Below are 19972 nucleotides of genomic sequence, written 5' to 3' on the forward strand. Positions count from 1 at the left end.
CCTCCTTCCCATTCCCATTCCAAATGCCCCAGGCTCACTGAGCTGGCCCCAAACGAGGGGCCAGGATTGGGAGTGGGGGGTAAGAGCAGCCCTCGGAGAGGTCCTTGGCCCAGAAGCAATTGGGGCAAATGGAAAGTGAGCCTGGAAGGTACAGCCTTCAGCCTGCCAACCAGTGGTGCCCACTAGCATGCCCACCAGGGTAGCCTCCCAGGCCGCTGTCTCTGATGGGAGAGTGCCGTGGCTCTCCAGCCTGAATGTGTCCAGGTATTTCATTCAGCCTCCCTCAAACACGAATAGCCTGCGGTCAGCTGGCCGCAGAGTGACTGGCCAGGGGCTTGCTTCTTCCCCTCGGGCCTTGATTTATCTCCAAGGATTCATCCTGACCTTTGAACTTCTCTCTATGTCCTGTGGCCACCCCTTCTTCTGGTAAGAAACTTCATCACAGTCACTCTCTGATGGACACAGCAGGGTGGTAAAGGGCACAGACTTTGTAGTCAGGCAGGAGGACCTAGAGCCCAACTCACCCTACTCCTGGCCAGCCAGGTGACTCACCCTCATCTGTAGAAAAGCTGATGGTCCTGGAGCATTCCCAAGGTGGCTCCCAGCTCTCACTCTGAAATCCCATGATGCCTTTCAAGGGCCAAGAGGGGCTACCTGGCTCCTCTCCTAGTCTACACCTCTGTCCTCTCCCCTTCCTGCCTCACCCTTCTAGGTTTGGTTTGGCTTAACGGGCTTTATCTATTTAGACTCTGCCTCCTGATGGTGACTGGGACCCTGACTCTGACTCTGACCTCTCTTTTCCATCAGGGACCATAGTCATCATTTCTGACCGAGGACCTCCATCTTCTTAGTCAGTCCTCAACCTCCCCTGCCAAGTCCTTCACGAGGAGCCCAAGAGCTGGGCCTCTTCCTCTTTATCCCTCCCTTCCTTCACCCCCTCTACCATCAAGCTATGCTAGTCTTCCTGCTGTTCTTCTCACATGGCATCCAACTCCCATCTCCAAGCCTTTGCCTTGTCTGTCCCTCCTACCTGGAGTGCTCTTCCCCCTCACCACCAAGCTGTGCTTTCTCCTCCCAGATCCTCCATTTATTCTGTACCTGTCTTGGGTGGACCTAATCATTCCATGTGTCTCTCCCATTCAAATGTGAACTCCTGGGAGGCAGGGGTTGGTTTGGCCTGGTACATAGTGCATGTTTCTTGTTAACTGACTGAAAAGGGGAAGGGGAAAGAAGCTGTTGGGGATTGAGGAAGTCAGGGGGCATCCCTGTGAAATTCTAGGAATGAAAGAGACCCCCCCACCCCGACTTGAATCCAGCTCAGCCTCTCTTTGACCACCCTCTGGCTTCTTCTCTCCCTCCCTCTCCCTTTTCTCTCTCCCTCTTTCTCTAGTCACACTACATCCTCTGTCTCTTCCTCCTCCTTCTCCTCTTCCTCCTCCCTCCTTGTAATGATACTGACAGTTGATCAGGGGAGGCTTGTTTTATAGGAGGGTCCACACCTTTATTAATTTCTAATGAGGCACTGGGTCATGAGTGTGGGTCACGCTCTCTGGCTCTGAAAAGTATATATGTACTCTGAGGTGAGGTTTTGGTTTGGGAGCTCACTCTTTGGAAGAAAGTTCATGCACCAGAGGAGACTCTGGGTAGTCATTAAGGAGCCCCCTCCCTCCCCCCCTCCAGCTTTGAAAACCTAGATGCTGGTGCTTCTCTCTCTGGTGTGTGTGTCATGGTCAGATGGTTAGAAGCCCTGTCTGTTGGTCTTTATTTTTCTGCTTGTATTTTCTCTGCTGGTATATGTGATTAAAGAAGATTGTTGGCCCCTCAAAAGTTACTTTCCTTTTAGGAAAGCAGGTCTAAGAACCTGTGCTTGCAGGCCATCCTGGATGGGTCAGTAAGCCCTAGATAGGCTTACTGGTACACTCCTCCTCTCCCTCCTCCTCTCTCCTCCCCTCCCAGAGCCCTAGAGCTGTTGTGGTTCTCAATGACCCCTCACTCTGTTCCTGATGACCTTCTGCCCCTGCAGTCTGGTGACCTGGAGGAGGTGATGATGGATGCCCTGGTAAACAACAAGCCGGAGTTTGTGCGTCTCTTTGTGGACAATGGTGCCAGTGTGCCAGACTTTCTGACATATGGGCGGCTGCAGGAGCTGTATCGGGCCATCCCCCAGAAGAGCCTGCTCTTCCACCTGCTCCTCAGGAAGCATGAGGAGAGCAAACTGACACTTACCGGGCTAGGGGGTGGGCAGCTGGGCAAGGAGCCACTGGGGGAACCCCCCTTGTTCTCCCTCCATGATGTGGCCCGTGTGCTCAAGGACTTCCTCCATGATGCCTGCAGGGGCTTCTACCAGAATAGCAAGCTGACTGGCCGCAGGAGAGCTGTGAGTCACAGACAAGGGCAGGGGAGTCCCTGGGTCTGCCCCACCCCCACCCCAGAAGACCCCTCAGATACCATCAGCCCAGCCCTGACAGGGCCAGAGGAGAGCAACTGAGGAAGCCCAGAGATGGGCTGAGGCTCACCCAAGGCACGGGGCTGGGCAGGGGCAGGGCAGGCAATGGAACTCTGGTCTCTGGACACCTGTCCCCGCCCCCTACTACCCTCCCCAGACCAGGGCCCTTTCCACAGCCTCCCATTTTCTCCCAAATGAAAAGCAAAATACCATGTCAAAGTTCAGGCTCAGAATTCACCACTGTTTTCTAGGGACTTATTAAACGCCTGCTGGGTACCTGGCAGCGGGCTGGGCAAACCAGGAGTAAGGGGCAACAAGGTGGGATTAGACTTCATGTCCCAGATACCTCCTCATTATGAGGGCTGTGGAGGGATGGTGGGCTCTCTGTCTCTGAAGGTCTGCTGTCTGACTGGATGGTCCTTTGCCAAGAAGGTCTCAATGGGCACGCTTCTTGGCATGGAAGGGGCTAGGTTGCCCCTCAGCTCCCTTGCGGTGCTGTTTAGGCATTCAGGTCTGAGCTGCAGTCTATGCCCTCGAAGGCTCATAGCCTAGCAGAGACATAGGCCACCAGCCAGGGTTCTGATGGGGCCCGGGTAGGCCTCAGATTCTCTCCTTGTAGTCCCTGTGAGGCCCCTGTGTGCTCAGAGCCCTGTCTACTCTTCCCTCCAGGACAAAGTGACCACCAAGCGCTTTGGGGGGCCAAAGTCGGCTCTGGACCTGACCCAGAGGAGCACAGCCCCCTGGAGGGACTTGTTCTTGTGGGCCGTGCTGCAGAATCGGCACGAGATGGCTAACTACTTCTGGGCCATGGTGGGTGAGCTGGCCCAGGGCTGGGGAGATGAGAGGAGGGACCCCTCCCCTCAGCCTGGGCCATGTCTATGGCTGGGGCAGACTCAGGCATCCTCTACCCCTTCCATGAGCAGAGGAAAGGAATCTCCCGCTCACCCCCTTCCCCATCCAGGAGAGGCCCAGGAACAGTGATGGGATCCCTGGGCGATAAACCCATTTGACAGAGGAGAACTCTGAGGCTCAGGGAGAGAATTACTAACTCAGTAGTCCTCCTATCAGGGGACCAGGCCCAGCCCTTGGTGTGTTGTAATGGGCCTGTGTATTGGCTCCTCTTTCTTTCCCTCAGGGAGTGGACCATCTAGTAGGGAAGGTCATCAAACTCAGACATCCATGGGCCACCATTCTAGGAAGGACATGGGAAGGGCATTGAGAAGTGTACTTGGGGCGGGGGCTGGGTAGAAGGTCCAAGGGACAGATCACATCCAGCCAGGGGCTGGGGGAGGGGGAATCCCTCTGGGGCAGGGAAGCTTCTCACTCTAAGATTGGGGGTGGGGCAGAGGAAAGGGAGCCCAGATACTGTAGGAGAAGCCTTCCCAATGGGGTGGAATGGGGGACTGGGCTGAAGACAGAGTCGGGGCTGAAGGAGGGTACTGACCTGGGAGAAGGGAAGGCTGAGGAGGCTTACAGATGAGCTCCATGGTGGAGCCACAGGGCACAGAGTCAGACTTGAGTTCAAATCTAGCCCAGAAACTGTGACCCTGGGCAAGTCACTGAACCTCTGCCTGCCTCAGTTTCCTCAGCTATGAAATGAGTATAATCACAGCACAGATCTAGCAGGTTGTTGATTAAGGGAGGTCATGTTTGTAAAGGACTGGAATGCAGCAGGTGCCCTCCCTCCCTCCTCTCCAGGGGGACTGAGGCTCTTGGGAGGGGGGAAGGATGTGGACAGGAGGGGTGTCCTTCCTGGGGATGACCCCCCCCCCACACACACACACACAGGGGCAGGAGGGGGTGGCTGCTGCTCTGGCTGCCTGCAAGATCCTCAAGGAAATGTCCCACCTGGAGACCAAGGCCGAGGTGGCACGAAGCATGAAGGAAGCCAATTATGAGCACTTGGCTTTGGGTGAGTCCCCTGAGCCCCCCAGCGCTACAGTCACCGTGGCCTGGTGCCCGCCCTCACGGGGCTTCCAGCGCCTAAGACCTGGCATCTGAGAGTGGAAGGAGGGCCAAAGCTGGAGCCCAAGAGTGGGCTGTGGGTGGGGCTATGGGAGGGGTGAGGCCACAGGAGGGGCCACGGGTGGGGTGGAGTGAGGCATGGATGGGGCCGGCTCTTCCACCCTGAGATTGCCCACGGGCGGGAGTGGGGATGAGAGCGATGTCTAAGCGTCCATTACCATCACTGATGCTTGTTGGGATGTCTTTGTGCCCTCATCCTCTTCCTGGGCCCTGAGGGAAGGGCCCCCCAACTTTGCATGTGCTATGGCACCTATCCAGCTCCCCAGAAAGGACTCTTGGCAGGGAGAAGGGAGATGGGAGGAGGACCACTGCTGACAAAGGATGCTGAGACTCTCACATAACTCCATGAGCCAGGTGACATTGGGGGAAACTGAGGCTCACACAGGCCAAAGGACTTGTTCAAAGTCACAGAGAGGGTCAGAGGCAGAGCTTTGCTTGAGCCTGAGTCCTAGGAACCCCCTCCAGGGCCTGAGAGTAAGGCTGTCTTCATTAACCTTGAAAGTTCACATGCAAGTGTTGGGGGTCAGAATGGACCTCTAGCTCCTCTGAATTCCTGTGATTTCCCAGAGCTCTGCAACCCCTGCAAGAAATTTTCTAAGGGTGCAGATGACCTGTGCCTAGCTCCAGATTGCACTGCATAGCTCCTGCATCTCCAGAATGCCCACCCAGGAGAGGGAGGAAGGGTACCCCACCAGGACCCACTGGGATAAGCTGGCTTAGCCACAGGAGGGTGGCCACAGAGTGGCCACTGCCCATTACACACAGGCACCAATGGAGGGGGGTGCTGCCCATTTTGCTATGGGATTCAGGCAAAACCCCTCACTGGCCACCACCTGGCACTCACTCTCTAGCTGAGGAGCTGTGCTAGGGTGGACAGGACCGAGCTCCTGGGGCATTGATCCTTAATAACCACCCATTTACTCTCATTGCCCAGCAGCCTAAGGGGCCATAGAGGGGCCAGAAAGGCAGCAGCAGTGAGGGCACATGCTTGCAAACTGTTCTTTGTGGGGAGAGATCAGAGGCACCGAGCCCACCTTCTCTGCAGCCCTGGGCATCATGGCCAGACCCAGAACAGCTCAGCTTGATGGGGAGCAGGGGAAGGGCTGGTCCAGGGGGCCATGGGGGCTTCTGGGCTGGGGACTCAAGTACTGTGGATGGAGAGGACTGAAAGGTGCCCTTTGCTTTACAAGTGAGGAAACTGAGATGCATAGACGCGAACCAAGGTAGAAAGGAGAAGAGTAAGATTTGAACCTGGGTTCTCTGAGCCCAAAGCAGCCTTTTCCTGTTGCTGTTTACCTGGCCAGGTAGCCATTTGAAAGAGAAGATTTGGGAGCCAGGGTTGCTCAGACTCTGGACTCAACGGAAATCCAGTTAGGTGGTCTGATGACCTGAAACCCCCACACACAACTGTAGGCTGCACTTGGAGGGGACAGGTCCAGGCCTTGGGAGGGGGCCACCCCTCGGTGCCTGCCTCAGTCAGGCCAAGCCTGGACTCTTGAGTCCAGTCCTGAGGTCCCCCTTTTGGGGAGGAGTTCACTAAGCTGGAGAGTGTCCAGAGGAAAGCAGCCAGGGGTCTGCGTGATGTTAGGATGAGTGGAGGGACCTAGAAAGGAGACTGAGGGGACAGAGGAGAAGGGCAGCCCAGCTAGACTGTCCTATGGAGCACGAATGGGACTTGTTCCGTCTGGGGGGGAGGATGGAGACTGGCACATGTGTGTGTGCATGCTCGCATGCTCGCTCACACGCTTTGCACATAAGTGTGGGGGGAAGGGCAGCTGACTGGTGCAGAGTTGGGTATACAGACTGCCCTGGCCCCCTGTCCTGGACAGAGCTCTTCAGTGAGTGTTACAACAACAGTGAGGACCGAGCCTTTGCCCTGCTGGTGAGAAAGAACCAGGACTGGAGCAAGACCACCTGCCTGCACCTGGCCACCGAGGCTGACACCAAGTCCTTCTTCGCCCATGATGGTGTCCAGGTGAGCAGACCTTCCCCTACCCCAACCTCCTGACTAGGAGCGGGGGAGGGTGCAGGGAGGAAGAGGGTGGAGGGAAAGAGGAGAGAGGGAAAGAGGGTAGGGCTATGGGAGGTTGGTTCAAAGAACCAACTGGTATGCCGGGTCTGACAGGGTACCTATGACCCCATCACAGTTCAGCAGCCTGGGGCCTCAGGCTGACTTAGCAGGGGTCATGGAGGGAACCAAGGCTGGAAAGGTATGTGGGGTCAAATGATGGAAGGCCTTGAATGCTACTGAGAAGACTGAGTGTCTCTGGTTTGATGAAATTAGACCAGCCCCGGGCTCATTCAGGACCCAAAAGTGACCCCGAGAGAAGTCAGCATGGTTTAGTGGGCACAGGAGTTGAGAAGCAGGCTCCACTCCCTAGATACACCTCAGTTTCTCTGTCTGTAAAATGGGGTGCCCAAATGGCATCTCTCATTATTAGGATTACAGAGTTACAGTGAGAAGGGTTAGAGGTTGGCCAAGCTAGCCCCTACACTTTACACCTGGGGAAACTGAGTCCTAAGAAGGTGAATCGTCTTGTCCCAGGCTACTCAGGTAGAATATAACAGAACCAGGGCCCCTGACTCCAAAGGTGGGCCTTTCACCATACACTGAAGAGCCTCCTGCTTTCAGATCAGGACCTCAGACAGGCTTGGGGCTTGTCACCACACGTACTGGACACCGATGACCCAGCAGGGGAAGTCCTATGGATGAACGTTTCTCTCTGATTTAGGCCTTTTTGACCAAAATCTGGTGGGGAGACATGGCCACTGGCACCCCGATCCTGAGGCTGATCTGTGCGTTTTGCTGCCCTGTCCTCATCTACACTAACCTGATCACCTTCAGGTAGGAGAAGGCCAAAGGTGTGAAGGCCTTGCAGAGCCTGGAAGGCCAAAGTTTCTGGGGAAGTCATCCCTTGGAGCCTTGGGGGAGGGGGGTCAGGGAGAGGGGTCACTGAGCTGGCCTGCAAGGGTGGGCAGGCTCTGGCCAGCCAGAGGAGACAGCACAGGGCAAACAGGGCCACCTGGAAGAGAGGCTCCTTCTGGCCTGGATGCCCCGAGCCAGTCACTGGATCCATGGCTATCTCCCGAGCACCTGCTGAGAACACCTGCTGGACAGGGCCCTGCCCACCCCCCAGGGCCTCCAGGAGAGAGTCTGTCCTTCAATGGGGGAGGAGCCCAGCTGGGGGTGGGGCCTGTCACCCCTCCTCTCTCCCGCCACCATCTTCACTCTTCTGAATAACCCTGAGCATCCACTGGGCCTTCCTTTAACCTCATCACCAAGAGCCAGCTCAAATAAAAACCCATTTAATCTGAGCTGGCCGGAGGTGCCACTAGAGGCATGGGGCTGGTGCTGGGAGGGGCACCAAAATCTCCTACCTCCTGGTGGGAAGGGGAAGGAGAGTAAGATGCAGCCCTAGGAGTGATGCACATGGTGGGAGCTGAGACAGCCAGACCTGAGGCGAAGGGAGCCATCTAAGGCTGTAGAGCAAGGGAGGGATGAGGCTGCAGCCTGTGTCTCCTGCTTTCTTTTCTGCTTGTACCCTCAGCACTCAGCAAAGTGTTTGTCACATAGAAAATGCTTTACCAATGACCCCCCCCCCCACTCCCTTCTTCCTTTCCTGCCTTTCCTCTCCTTTTCTTCTGCCTCCTCTCTCCCTCCTTTTTCCCTCCCTCCCTATTTCCCTTCCTTCCTCTTTCCTGGCCCCAAGGGCTCCAGTGACTCTCACCTCTCACAGAAGTCCTTCCTTCTAGATCTCCCCTCTGCCCCCCAGTCTGGGGAGGGGCTCATCCCTCCTCTTGGCCTCCTGGAGAGTGAGGCCTTTGGCCCCCCCAGTGCCTGGCATGGTGCTCTCTTTCCCCTTGGCTGGTGCTTCATGAGGGTTGAATTGTCCCCTCACACACCCCAGTCCTGGGATATTTGGCGGGGGGGCTTCAGTGCTCATGGAGCAGATTCAGTCTTCTGGATGCAGCTCCAAAGACCCCAAGACCCTGGGCCCTTTCTGCCCCGCACTGGGTCTCTTGCAGTGAGGAGCTACCCCTGAACAGTGGGCTGGAGCCCTTCCGAGAGCTGGACAGCCTGGACACAGAGAGGATGCTGCTTTTCCCTTCCCCCAGCATCAGGTGAAGTGAGGGATTTCAGGCCTGGTAGGATGGAGAAGCCTTGGGGAGGTCAGGGACCAAAGGGCCTGTTGGGGGGTGGTGTGAGCAGCAGGAGGGGATTCCCCCCAGGGAAGCAAGAGATGAGGCTCTTCCTGAGGTCTCCCCTTTCCTCAGGGGAGACCCAGGCCTCAGTTTCCAATTTTCCAAGCTCTGGCTGAACCATTTGGGACACAGATGTTTTGGCCATTCTTTGCCAATACCTCGGTCAGGTCTAGGCTGGTTCAGCCTCCCCATAACAGCCCTACTGGGAGGACCAGATCTGACCCAATCCAGTATTGAGTAAACACTGACTGCTGGGTCTTGTCCTGGAGACACAAAGGCACATCAGAGCACCAGCCCTGCCCCACAGGGGGCTTCTCTTCCACTGGAACCATATCATAGAGAAAACAGGCTGTGGGAAGGATACTAACCTGATCCTCTAAGGATCAGAGTTCAAATCCCACCTCAAATACCCACCAGCTATGTGACCCTAGGCAAGTCATAGCATGTCCCTGGACCTGAGCTTCCAAATCTGTAAAACAACATGGGGCATGATGGTCCCATCTGGCTATAACACCACATTCCCATGACCACATGCCATAAGGATGGTTGCATCCCCTCTCCCCATCCACTTCTCATCAACCTTCTTCAGGACTAGGGACAGCGGTGACAAGAGCAGAGCCTCTGACTGGAGCCCATGGGGGAAGGCTCCGGACCCAGACTTGTTGATAGTCTAGCGTTTGCTGTTTTTGTCATGCAGGAGGGATGAGTCATCAGAAGGGAAGAGGGTCAGGGACTGGGCCGTGTCCAGCCCCTTCCTGCTCTCCCGATGGAAGAAATTCTGGGGGGCCCCCGTCACCGTCTTCCTGGGGAACATGGTCATGTATTTTGCCTTCCTCTTCCTCTTCACCTACGTGCTCCTGGTGGACTTCCAGCCACCTCCGGATGGCCCCTCAGGGCCCGAGGGAGCCCTCTACTTCTGGGTGTTTACTCTGGTGCTCGAAGAAGTCCGGCAGGTCAGTGGTGAATGCGTGAACCCAGGGACAGACTCGTACCCCCTCCACTACTAACCAGCTGTGAAGTCTTGACTGTGACCTGGCCTCTACTGGTGTCTTAGTTTCTCCAGTGGACAAATGAAGGATGGGATGAGATGTGAGGTCACTTAGTCAGTTAACAAGCACCAGTGAAGCACCTACTATGTACCAAGAAGAGCGCTGAGGACACACAGAAAGGTGGAAGGCAGGCCTTGCCCTGAGGAACTTCCTGTCTAAAGGGAGACAGTCATGCGTGTGAAGAGGCTGGAGATGGGACATGGGGGAGATGATCCTGGGGGAGGAGGGGGAGGTGATCCCATAGGGGTAAGGGTGGGGGGCTTCCCATAGAAGGCAAGTGGAGGGAGAGCCTCCCAGGCCAGGAAGAGGACCAGAGAAAATGGCCAGTTGGTTTGCAGACAAAAGAGCTCTGCCCAAGTGAGGAAGGTGTAGCAGATAGAGCACTGCCCTCAGCATCAGGATTTGAGTCTTACCTCTTCCAGATCCAGGTTGTGTGACCCAAGGCAAGTCACTATACCTTGAGTCTGACCCCAGACAGAGCCCTGATCTAGGCTGTAGAGGGTTCCCTGACTGGGACTCCAGCCCCCAATCTGATATGCCTTGGAATCGGAGAGTCTCCCAAAGGCAGAGAGCCCAGAAGCCTGCAACTGTGACTGACGGGTGTTTGCTCCCACCCTAGGGTTTCTTCACTGATGAAGACGCCAACCTCCTGAAGAAATTCAAGGTGTACGTGGAGGACAACTGGAATAAGTGTGACATGGCGGCCATCTTCCTCTTTGTCATAGGAGTCACTTGCAGGTGTGACCTCTTACCCCCTGGGCCACCCCTGTCTCCTTCCCTCCTACCTCAACCAGCAGGCACTGCCTGGTCCCAAGAGGCTCTTTCTCCCTCTCCCCTGCCCCTCCGTGGGCTCCTTAGGATGCTGAGCTCAACGTTTGAGGCTGGCCGGACCGTGCTGGCCATGGACTTCATGGTGTTCACCCTGAGACTCATTCACATCTTTGCCATTCACAAGCAGCTGGGGCCCAAGATCATCATTGTGGAGAGGATGGTGAGGGGGTGTGGGGGGCATTAGCTCACGCTCACCTCGCACCCTTGGGATGCTTCAATCCTAGGGTCTCAGAGCTGGAGGGGGTCTCCTCTTGGCCGCCATGACTCTGATAAAATGTTCATCCAGCCTCCCCAGGGTCCCTGCAATGACAGGGAGGTCATCCACTGCCATTGTTAGAGTCCTACGTGACATGGTGGCCATCTTCCTCTTTATCGTAGGCATCACCTGCAGGTATGACCTCTCACCCTCTGGGCCCCCTGGGCCAGCCGTGGGCCCCTTCCCTCCTGGCCCAGCCAGTGAGCACCACCTGGTTCCAAGAGCTTCTTGCTCCTTTTCCTTTGGGACTAGGGCCAAGGGACCAGTCTGAGGCAGGTGTAAGAGAAACAGTGTCCCCTCTGTCCCAGAGGGGAAGGGGCTGCCTTGTGGGGGAAGGGAGTGGCATAGTGGGCTCCCGGTCCCTAGAGGACTCCCACCAGAGAAAGGACAGCCACTTGTCCTTTCAGGGTTGGGTGAGTTGATCTCACTACTGGCTGGGCTGGGGACCCTCCTAGCTCTGGAAGGCCTCTGACTCTGTGACCTGAAGCTGTTCCGTGTAAAAGTTCAGGCTTCCCGTCTACAATGAATTGCTCTTCTCTAAGGTTTGACTTGACACTCCCTGATCGCCATCCAGGGTAGTCATGGATAGGAAGAGATTAGAGTTCTGCTCTTTGGAGCCCTCAAGAGTGGCAAGGCAGTGGAAAGATACTGCCCCCCCATGGGATGCTGTGGAGCCAGTCAGCCAGGGACTGGGAGGTGGGAACCCAACTTTGGGGGAAACCAAGGCACTGCTCACAGAGACCCCCAGGCAGAGCATGAGCCAAACTGACTGCCAGGATTCAATTAGCCTGAGTCCATCCTGCAGACCACATTCACTGCTCACTCTACAGTATTCTAGGTACCAACTGAGGCAGGGTTTATCCTGCCCTACAAAACTACACCCAGGGGGAGAGAAGCATTCCCAGGGCTGTTGTCTGTCTTCACCTTTCTGCTGTGCTGGAGCATCTTCAGGGCCCACAACCAGTTCAACTGATTCAGGAGAGTAAAGGCATGGTTTCAATGATGGTTACTCTTCATGGAGCTGGTCTCTAAGATCCCTTTGGGCACCTAAGCCTAGGCTCCAGAGGCATAAGGATCCAGGGACTTTGAAAAGCCTCCATAAGCTGGCCCCCTCCTACCCTTGCCTGTCTTCTCACACCTGACAACCCCTCCAGATATTCCACAATTCAGTGGCACCCACTTTACTCACTATCCTCTGAAGGTGGCACTCTATCTCCTGTCTCCACACCTTTGTCCTGGCTGTGTCCCATGTCAGGAAGCCTCTCCCTCCTCATCTCTGCTCCCAGCCTCCCAGGCTTCTTTTGTCTCAGCTGAAGCCCCAGCTTCTGTGAGAAGTCCTTCCCCACCCTCCTCAATGTCCTGCCCTCCGGAGTCTGTTGTGTCCAAATTGTGTTCTCCAGTTTCTTGTTTCTCTCTCCCTTGTCAACCCAGTGCCTGGCACGTAGCTAGCTTGATTTAAGGTCAAACCCTTCCTCCTCCTGCCTATGCCCATGGGAGCTCGCTCTCTGAGCTCACCTGGGAACCCCAATACACTGGAAATGTGGGGATGAAGAATACTCCTCTGCCAGGAATTCCCTCTGGGACCTTGGACAAGACCCTTCCCCTCATTCCCGAATCTCCCCCTCCTCCTTCCCTGCCTTGTGGCATGGAGGGTCCCAGAAAGGGCCGTTGCCATCATTTTCCATGCCCACAGGCTGTTACACTTCGTTACAATTTCAGTTTGGGTTCTGAGCTCCTGCCATGTAAATGGCTGCCCCTTGTCTTTCCACCACTCTCTGGGCTCTCTTTAACTTTGCCCTGCATCTGGGTCTTCAGAGAGCGCCAGCTTCTCCATCTCTGGATGAGGAGGATGGAGGACGGTCCCTCCCTCCATGGTCAAGTTGAGGGAGGAGTGGCCCCTCCAACCACCTTATCTCTCCTGCTAGATGAAGGACGTCTTCTTCTTCCTCTTTTTCCTGACTGTATGGCTCATTGCCTATGGGGTCACAACACAAGCCCTGCTCCACCCCAGAGACAGCCGAGTGGAGTGGATCTTTCGGAGGGTCCTCTATAGGCCCTACCTGCAAATCTTCGGGCAGATTCCCCTGGACGAGATTGATGGTGAGGATGTTTCTATCCCCAGGTAGAAACAGGCCCCTGGCCTGTCTTTTACCCTATTGTTCAGTCATGTCCAACCCTTTGTGACCCCATTTGGGGTTTTCTGAGAGAAGATCCTGGAGTGGTTTGCCTTTTCCTTCTCCAGCTCATTTTACAGATAAGGAAACTGAGGCAAATAAAGTTAAGTGACTTGTCCAGGGTCACCTAGCTGGTAAGTATCTGAGGCCAAATTTGAACTCAGGTCTTCTGACTCCAGGCCCAGCACTCTATCCATTGCAGCACCACCAACTGCTTAAGTTGCTGCTGAGGCTGGCAAGAGCTTCAGTGCTGGGGGTGAGTGCAGAGACTGCTAAATCTCCTCTCTCAGCTGCAGGTCACTGGGGCCCCATCAATCTTGAAGGGAAGCAGTTCCTGTTGCCTTGGCCTCAGACCCTGCGTTTATGAGGAAGTAGATTTACAACTCTGCTCTTAAGACAAACTATCTCCGGCTTTCTTCTGAGGGGCCAAGGTGAAGAGGGGTGGGCTATGAATCAGTTTTGCCAGAGCTGATCCGTGCTCCAGAGGGTGACTGACCCCATGCTGAGAAGGGGCAGAGGAGGTCTCCCAGAAAGGGTCCCCTCACCATTCCATCAGTGGCAGATGTACTAGATGCTCTTGCTTACCCCCCTCCACACACGTGTACACACACACACACACACACATGTGTACGCACACACATGTGTGCACACACCTTGTTGTGGTCAGCAGTGTCTAGTGCTGGAAAGAACTCTCTAGAGTGGGAATCAAGGCTCCTGGGCTCTGGGCCCAGCCAGGCCACTATCTGTGTGGCTTTGGGCAAGGTCTGGCCCTTTCTGGGCCTCACTGGCCTCATCTGTACAATTCAGGCCTCCGAGCCAATGGTCTGTTTCCAGTCCCTTTCTACTTAGTCATTCCTGTGTCCAGTAAAACCCCACCTGGAGCTAGGGAGCCACCCTCCATTTGGGGCCCAACAGTCTGGTTTGTAAATTGAGAAGTAGGGTGGCTTTGGAGGCAGAACTTGGAGGCCTGGACATGAGCCCCTCCTCAAATCCTCATTGTCTGTGTGACTCTGGACAAGTCAATTACCCTCTCTGAGCCTCCCTTTCCTCTTCTGTAAAATGTGAGGAAGAGGAGGCCCTCCCTCCCAGGGAGACTGTATGCAAAGTGATTTGCAAACTTTAATGCCCGTGTAAATGTCAGTAAACATTACTTAAATGACCGAATTTCCGATTCAAGGAAGCCTCAATGGAGGCCCAGTACTAAGCCAGTGATTTGTTTGTTTTGGTTTTTTATTGTTGTTGTTCAGACCTTATTTTAATTTTTTTTAGTGTTTTATTTTTTTTCCCAATTACATATCAGACAATTTTTAGCATTTATTTTTATAAGGTTTTGAGTTCCAAATTTTTCTCTCTCCCCTCTTCTGAAAATGGCAGGCAGTTTGAAATAGGTTACACATCTGCTATCATGTGAAACATTTTCATATTAGTCACAGTTGCCAAGAGGAAACAGATCAAAGGAGGAAAAAACATGAGAAAAAATAAAGTAAGTGAGAAGAAGATGCTTTGATCTGCATTCAGAGCCCATCCGTTCTTTATCCGGATGCGAGTGAATTGCATTCTCCTTTGTGGATACTTTGTCTTAGATCATTGCGTTGCTGAGAAGAACTGAATTATTCATAGTAGATCATGATACAATGTTGCTGATACTGTATACAATGTTTTCCTGGCTCTACTCATTTCACTTTGTATCAGGTCATGTAAGTCCTTCCAGGTTTTTCTGAAATGTATCTGTTCACTTCTTATCGCACAGTAGTATTCCATTACATTCATATACATATAATGGCTTCTTCAGCCACTCCCCATTAACAGGCATCCTCTAAATTTTCAATATTTTGCCACCACAGATAGGGTTGCTATAAATAATTTTGCACTAGTCCTCTTCCCTTTTTTATGATCTCCTTGGGATACAGAGCTAGTAGTGGCATTATTGGATTAAAGGGTATGCAGAGTTGGGTTGCCTTTTGGGCATAGTTCCAAACTGCATTCCAGAATGGTTGGATCAGTTAAACAGCCCCATCAACAATGCATCAGTATCCCAATTTTTCCACATTCTCTCCAACATTTATCATTCCCCTTTTTGTCATATTAGCCAATCTGGTAGGTGTGAAGTGGTATCTCAGAGTTGTTTTAATTTTCATTTCTGTAAGCAAAAGTGATTTGGAGCACATCTTCATATGCCTATAGTTAGCTTTGATTTCTTCATCTGAAAACTTCCTGTTCATATCTTTTGACCATTTATCAACTGGAGAATGACTTATATTCTTATAAATTGGACTCAGTTCTCCATCTATTTGAGAAATGAAGGCTTTTTCAGAGACACTGCCCATAAAAATTATTTCCCAGTTTTCTGCTTCTCTTCTAATCTTGGTTGCATTGGCTTTGTTTGTAAAAAGCTTTTTATCTTCATATAATCACAATTGTCTATTTTACATTGTGTAATGCCCTCTGTCTCTTACTTGGTCATGAATACTTCCCCTCCCCAAAGACCTGACAAATAAACTGGTCCTTGTTCTTCTAATTTGCTTATGCAAATTAGACATCCTTTATGTCTAAACTCTGCACCCATTTTGACCTTATCTTGGTATATAGTGTGAGATGTTGGTTCCTGCTCAATTGTTTTCTAGTTTTTTCAACAGTTTTTGTGAAATACTGAGTTCTTATTCCAGAGGCTGAAGTCTTTAGGTTACTATGGTCATTTACTATTGTGTCTTATGTACCTAACCTATTCCACTGACCCATCATTCTATTTAGCCAAAACCAGATAGTTTTGATGATTACTGCTTTATAATATACTTTGAGATCTGGTAGTGTTGTCACCTTCTTTTGTATATTTTTTTCATTATTTCTCTTGTTATTCTGGACCTTTTGTTCTTTCATATGAATTTTGTTGTTTTTTTCTACCTCTGTATAATAATTTTTTGGTATTTGATTGATATGGCACTGAATAAATTAGTTTAGGCAAAATTGTCATTTTTATTATATTGGCTCAGCCTCCTCACAAACGATTGATATTTTTCCAGTTGTTTAGAACTGACTTTATTTTTGTGAAAAGTGTTTTATAATTGTGTTCATATAGTTCCTGGGTTTGTATTGGCAGGGAGACTCCCAATTATTTTATATTATTTACAATTATTTTAAATGGATTTTCTCTTTCTATCTGTTGCTCCTGGGCCTTGTGCTGATGATTTATATAGGTTTATCTTATATCCTGTAACTTTGCTAAAGTTGTTAATTATTTCAAGTAGTTTTTTCTTGATTCTCTAGGATTCTCTAAGTATATCATCATATTATCTAATAAGGATGATACTTTTGTTTCCTCATTGCCTATTCTAATTTCTTCAATGTCTTTTTCTTCTCTTATTGTTTCAGTCAACATTTCTAGTAAATTATTAAATAACGGAAGTGATGATGGGCATCCTTGTTTCACCTCTAATTTTACTGGGAAGGCGTCTAGTTTATCCCCATTTTATACAATCCTGGCTGATGGTTTTAGATTGGTACTGCTTATCATTTTAAGGAATGATCCCTTTATTCCTGTGCTGTCTAGTATTTTTAGTAGGAATGGGTGCTGTGTTTTGTCAAAACCTTTTTCAGCATCTATTGAAATAATCATATGATTTCTGTTAGTTTTGTCATTGATATGGTCAATTATGCTGATAGTTTTCCTAATATTGAAGCAATCATGCATTCCTGATGTAAATCCCACCTGGTTATAGTGTATGACCCTTGTGATATATTGTTGTAATTGCCTTGCTAGTATTGTGTTAAAAAAAATTTTAGGGAATTCATTAGGGAAATTGGTCTACAACTTTCTTTTTCTATTTTAGCTTTTTCTAGTTTAGGTATCAGCAAGATATTTGTGTCATAAAAGGAGTGTGGTAGGACTCTTTTGCCTATTTTCCCAAATAGTTTATATAGAGTTGAAATTAGTTGTTCTTTAAATGTTTGGTAGAATTCACTTGTGAACCCATCTGATTCTGAAGATTTTTTCTTAGGGAGTTCATTAGTGGCTCTCAATTTTTTTTCTAATGTAGGGTTATTTAGGCATTCTATTTCCTCATCTGTTAATTTGGGTACTTTATATGTTCATAAATATTCATATATTTTGCTCAAATTGTCAGGTTTATTGGCATATAATTGGGTATTTCCTAATGATTCTTTTAATTTCTTCTCCATTGGTAGTGATTTCACCTTTTTCATTTTTGCTACTGGATATTTGATTTTCTTCTTTCTTTTTTAAATCAACTTAACCAATGCTTAACCTAAATTATTGGGTTTTTCATAATACCAGTTCCTGGATTTATTTATTAGCTCAATAGTTGTTTTTCTTTTAATTGTCAGTCTTACTTATCACTCTTTTGATTTTCAGGATTTCCAATCTGAAGCTCAAATGAAAATTTTAATTTGTTCTTTCTCTCGTGTTTTCAGTTGCATGCTCAATTCATTGATCTGTTCTTTTTCTATTTTGTTGATGTGAGAATTTAGAGAAATAAATTTTATCCTAAGTACTGCTTTGGCTCTATTCCATAAATTTTGGTGTGCTCTTGTTATTCTCTTTAATGAAATTATTGATTGTTTCTCTGATTTGTTCTTGTACTCACTTATTCTTTAGGATTAGATTATTTAGTTGCCAATGAATTTTTAATTTATCTTGCCACTGCCCTTTGTCAAATGTAATTTTATTGCATTATGATCTGAAAAGAATACATTTAGTATTTCTGTCTTTCTGTATTTCATTTTGAGCTTTTTATGCCCTGCTACGTGATCAGTTTCATGCCATGTGCTGCTAAGAAAAAGGTATATTCCTTTCTCTTCCCATTCTCCAAAGGTCTGTCATATTTTACTTTTCTAATGTTCTATTTACCTCCTTAGTTTCTTTCTTGTTTATTTTTTGGTGGATTTATTCAGTTCTGAGATGGGACAGTTGAGATCCCCCACTAGTACAGTTTTGCTTTCTATTTCTTCCTGTAACTCACTTAACTTCTCCTTTAAAAATCTGGACGCTATACCACTTGGTGTATGTATGTTTAGTATTGATTTTGTTTCATTGTCTATGGTATCTTTTAGCGAGGTATAGTCTCCTTCTTTACCTCTTTCAATTAGGTCTAATTTTGCTTTTATTTTTTCTGAGATTAGGATCGCTACCCTTGCTTTTTGTTTACTTGAACTGATGCGTAACAGATACTGCTCCAGCCCCTTACCTTTACTCTGTGTATGTATTTCTGCTTCAAGTGTGTTTCTTGTAAACAACATATTGTAGCATTCTGGTTTTTTGATCCACTCTGTTACCCACTTCTGTTTTATGGGAGAATTTATCCCATTCACATTCACAGTTATATTACTATGTATTTCCCTCCAATCTATTTTTCCTCGTTTGCCTTCTCTCTCCTTTTACCCTTTCCCTCCTCACCAGTGTTTTGCTTGTCTACCACCTCTCCGGATGTGCCATCCTTTCTGTCAGTCCCTTCACGCCCTCCCCCCCCCCCCCCCGCCATGTTTTATTTAATCTCCTTCCCTCCTACTTCCCTGTCAGGTAAGATAGCTTTCTATATTCAACTGATTTTGTATATTATTTCTTCTTTGAGCCAGTGCTGGTGAGAGAAAGGCTCAAGCAATGCCCATCGCCCACCCTCCCATCTTCCCCTCCACTATAATAGGTCTTTCACACCTTTTCATGTGAAACAATTTATCCTATTCTACCTCTCCCTTGTTTCTGCACCCAGTGTACTCCTCTTTCTCATCCCTTATTTTTTATTTCATTCCCTCAAATTCATCTTATACTCATGCCCTCTATCTATGTATATTCCTTCTAACTGTACTGTTAGTGATATAATTTTTAAGAATTACAAATATTATCTTCCTATATAGGGATGTAAACAGTTTAGCTCTACTAAATGTCTTGTTTTCTTTTCCCTTTTTACCTACTCATGCTTCTCTTGAATCTTGATGTTGGAGATCAAATTTTTGGTTTAATTCTAGGCTTCATCTTATGAAAACTTGACACCCTTCTATTTTGTTGAATGACCATTTTTTCCCTTGATGTACTATATTAATTTCACTGGGTAAGTGATTCTCGGTTATAGTCCTAGTTCTTTGCCTTCTAGAATATCATTTTCCATGACCTCCAGTTGTTTTTTTTTTTTAATGTTGCAGCTGCTAAATCCTATGCAATCCTGATTGTGGCTCCCTGATATCTGATTTGTTTCTTTCTGGCCACTTACAGGACTTTTTTCCTTGACTTGATAATTTTGTAATTTGGCAGTAACATTCCTTGGAATTTTTATTTTGGGATTTCTTTCTTGAGGTGATTGGTGAATTCTTCCAATACCTATTTTGCCCTGTGGTTCCAGGACATCAGGGCAGTTTTCTTTGATAATTTCTTGAAAGATGCTGTCCAGGTCCTCCTTTTCATTATGGCTTTCAGGTAGTTCAGCGATTCTGACATTGTCTCTCTTGGATCTGTTTTCCAGGCCAGTTGTTTTTCCAATGAGGTATTCTATACTTTCTTCTTTTTTTTTCATTCTTTTGAATTTGTTTGATTGATTCTTCATGTCTCATAGAGTCATTAGCTTCCACTTGCCCAATTCTAGCTTTTCTTTCTCCAAGCTGTTGACTTTTTTCAGAATTCTCTTGCATCACTTGCATGTATTTTCCCAATTTTCCTTCTGCCTCTCTTATATGATTTTTAAGCTCCCTTTTGAGCTTTTCCATGAGTTCTTTCTGGGCTTCTGATCACTTTCCATTTTTCTTTGTGGCTTTGCCCGTAGCTGTTTTGACTTTGTTGTCCTCTTCTGCATTGGTGTCTTGGTCTTCCATCACCATCATCACTTACCATGGTGGGATTCTTTTCTTGTTTCTGTTGTTTTTTGCTCACTTTGGGGGCCTTTTCCCTTTCTTTTACATTTACGATCTCCCAGGGTGGAAGGGGCATTGCCTCGGGTTCTTGTGCCAGGGGCTGCAGGCCCTGGCTTTTCACCTGGTGCTTCAC

The 19972-nt window shown here is 49.4% G+C and overlaps 1 protein-coding gene across 4 annotated transcripts in view; it reads left to right on the forward strand.

Moving 5' to 3' along the window:
• The window catches only part of TRPM5 (transient receptor potential cation channel subfamily M member 5), a 47720-nt gene that overhangs the window by 19382 nt on the left and 8366 nt on the right, over positions 1–19972 (forward strand). For 3 of the 4 annotated variants that reach the window (XR_011973821.1, XM_072639475.1, XM_072639476.1), the window contains exons 11-19: positions 2024–2377; positions 3116–3256; positions 4235–4358; positions 6301–6446; positions 7204–7316; positions 8498–8593; positions 9372–9627; positions 10343–10714; positions 12736–12910. Coding sequence is in view for 3 of the 4 variants with exons in the window: in XM_072639475.1 (XP_072495576.1) it covers positions 2024–2377; positions 3116–3256; positions 4235–4358; positions 6301–6446; positions 7204–7316; positions 8498–8593; positions 9372–9627; positions 10343–10714; positions 12736–12910 (1777 nt within the window). In the remaining variant the exon portion in view is untranslated. The remainder of the gene's footprint in view (positions 1–2023; positions 2378–3115; positions 3257–4234; positions 4359–6300; positions 6447–7203; positions 7317–8497; positions 8594–9371; positions 9628–10342; positions 10715–12735; positions 12911–19972) is intronic. The other variant, XM_072639477.1, reaches the window with a different exon arrangement.

This window comes from Notamacropus eugenii, chromosome 2 (assembly GCF_028372415.1).
Source record: "Notamacropus eugenii isolate mMacEug1 chromosome 2, mMacEug1.pri_v2, whole genome shotgun sequence".
Taxonomy (NCBI): Eukaryota; Metazoa; Chordata; class Mammalia; order Diprotodontia; family Macropodidae; genus Notamacropus; species Notamacropus eugenii.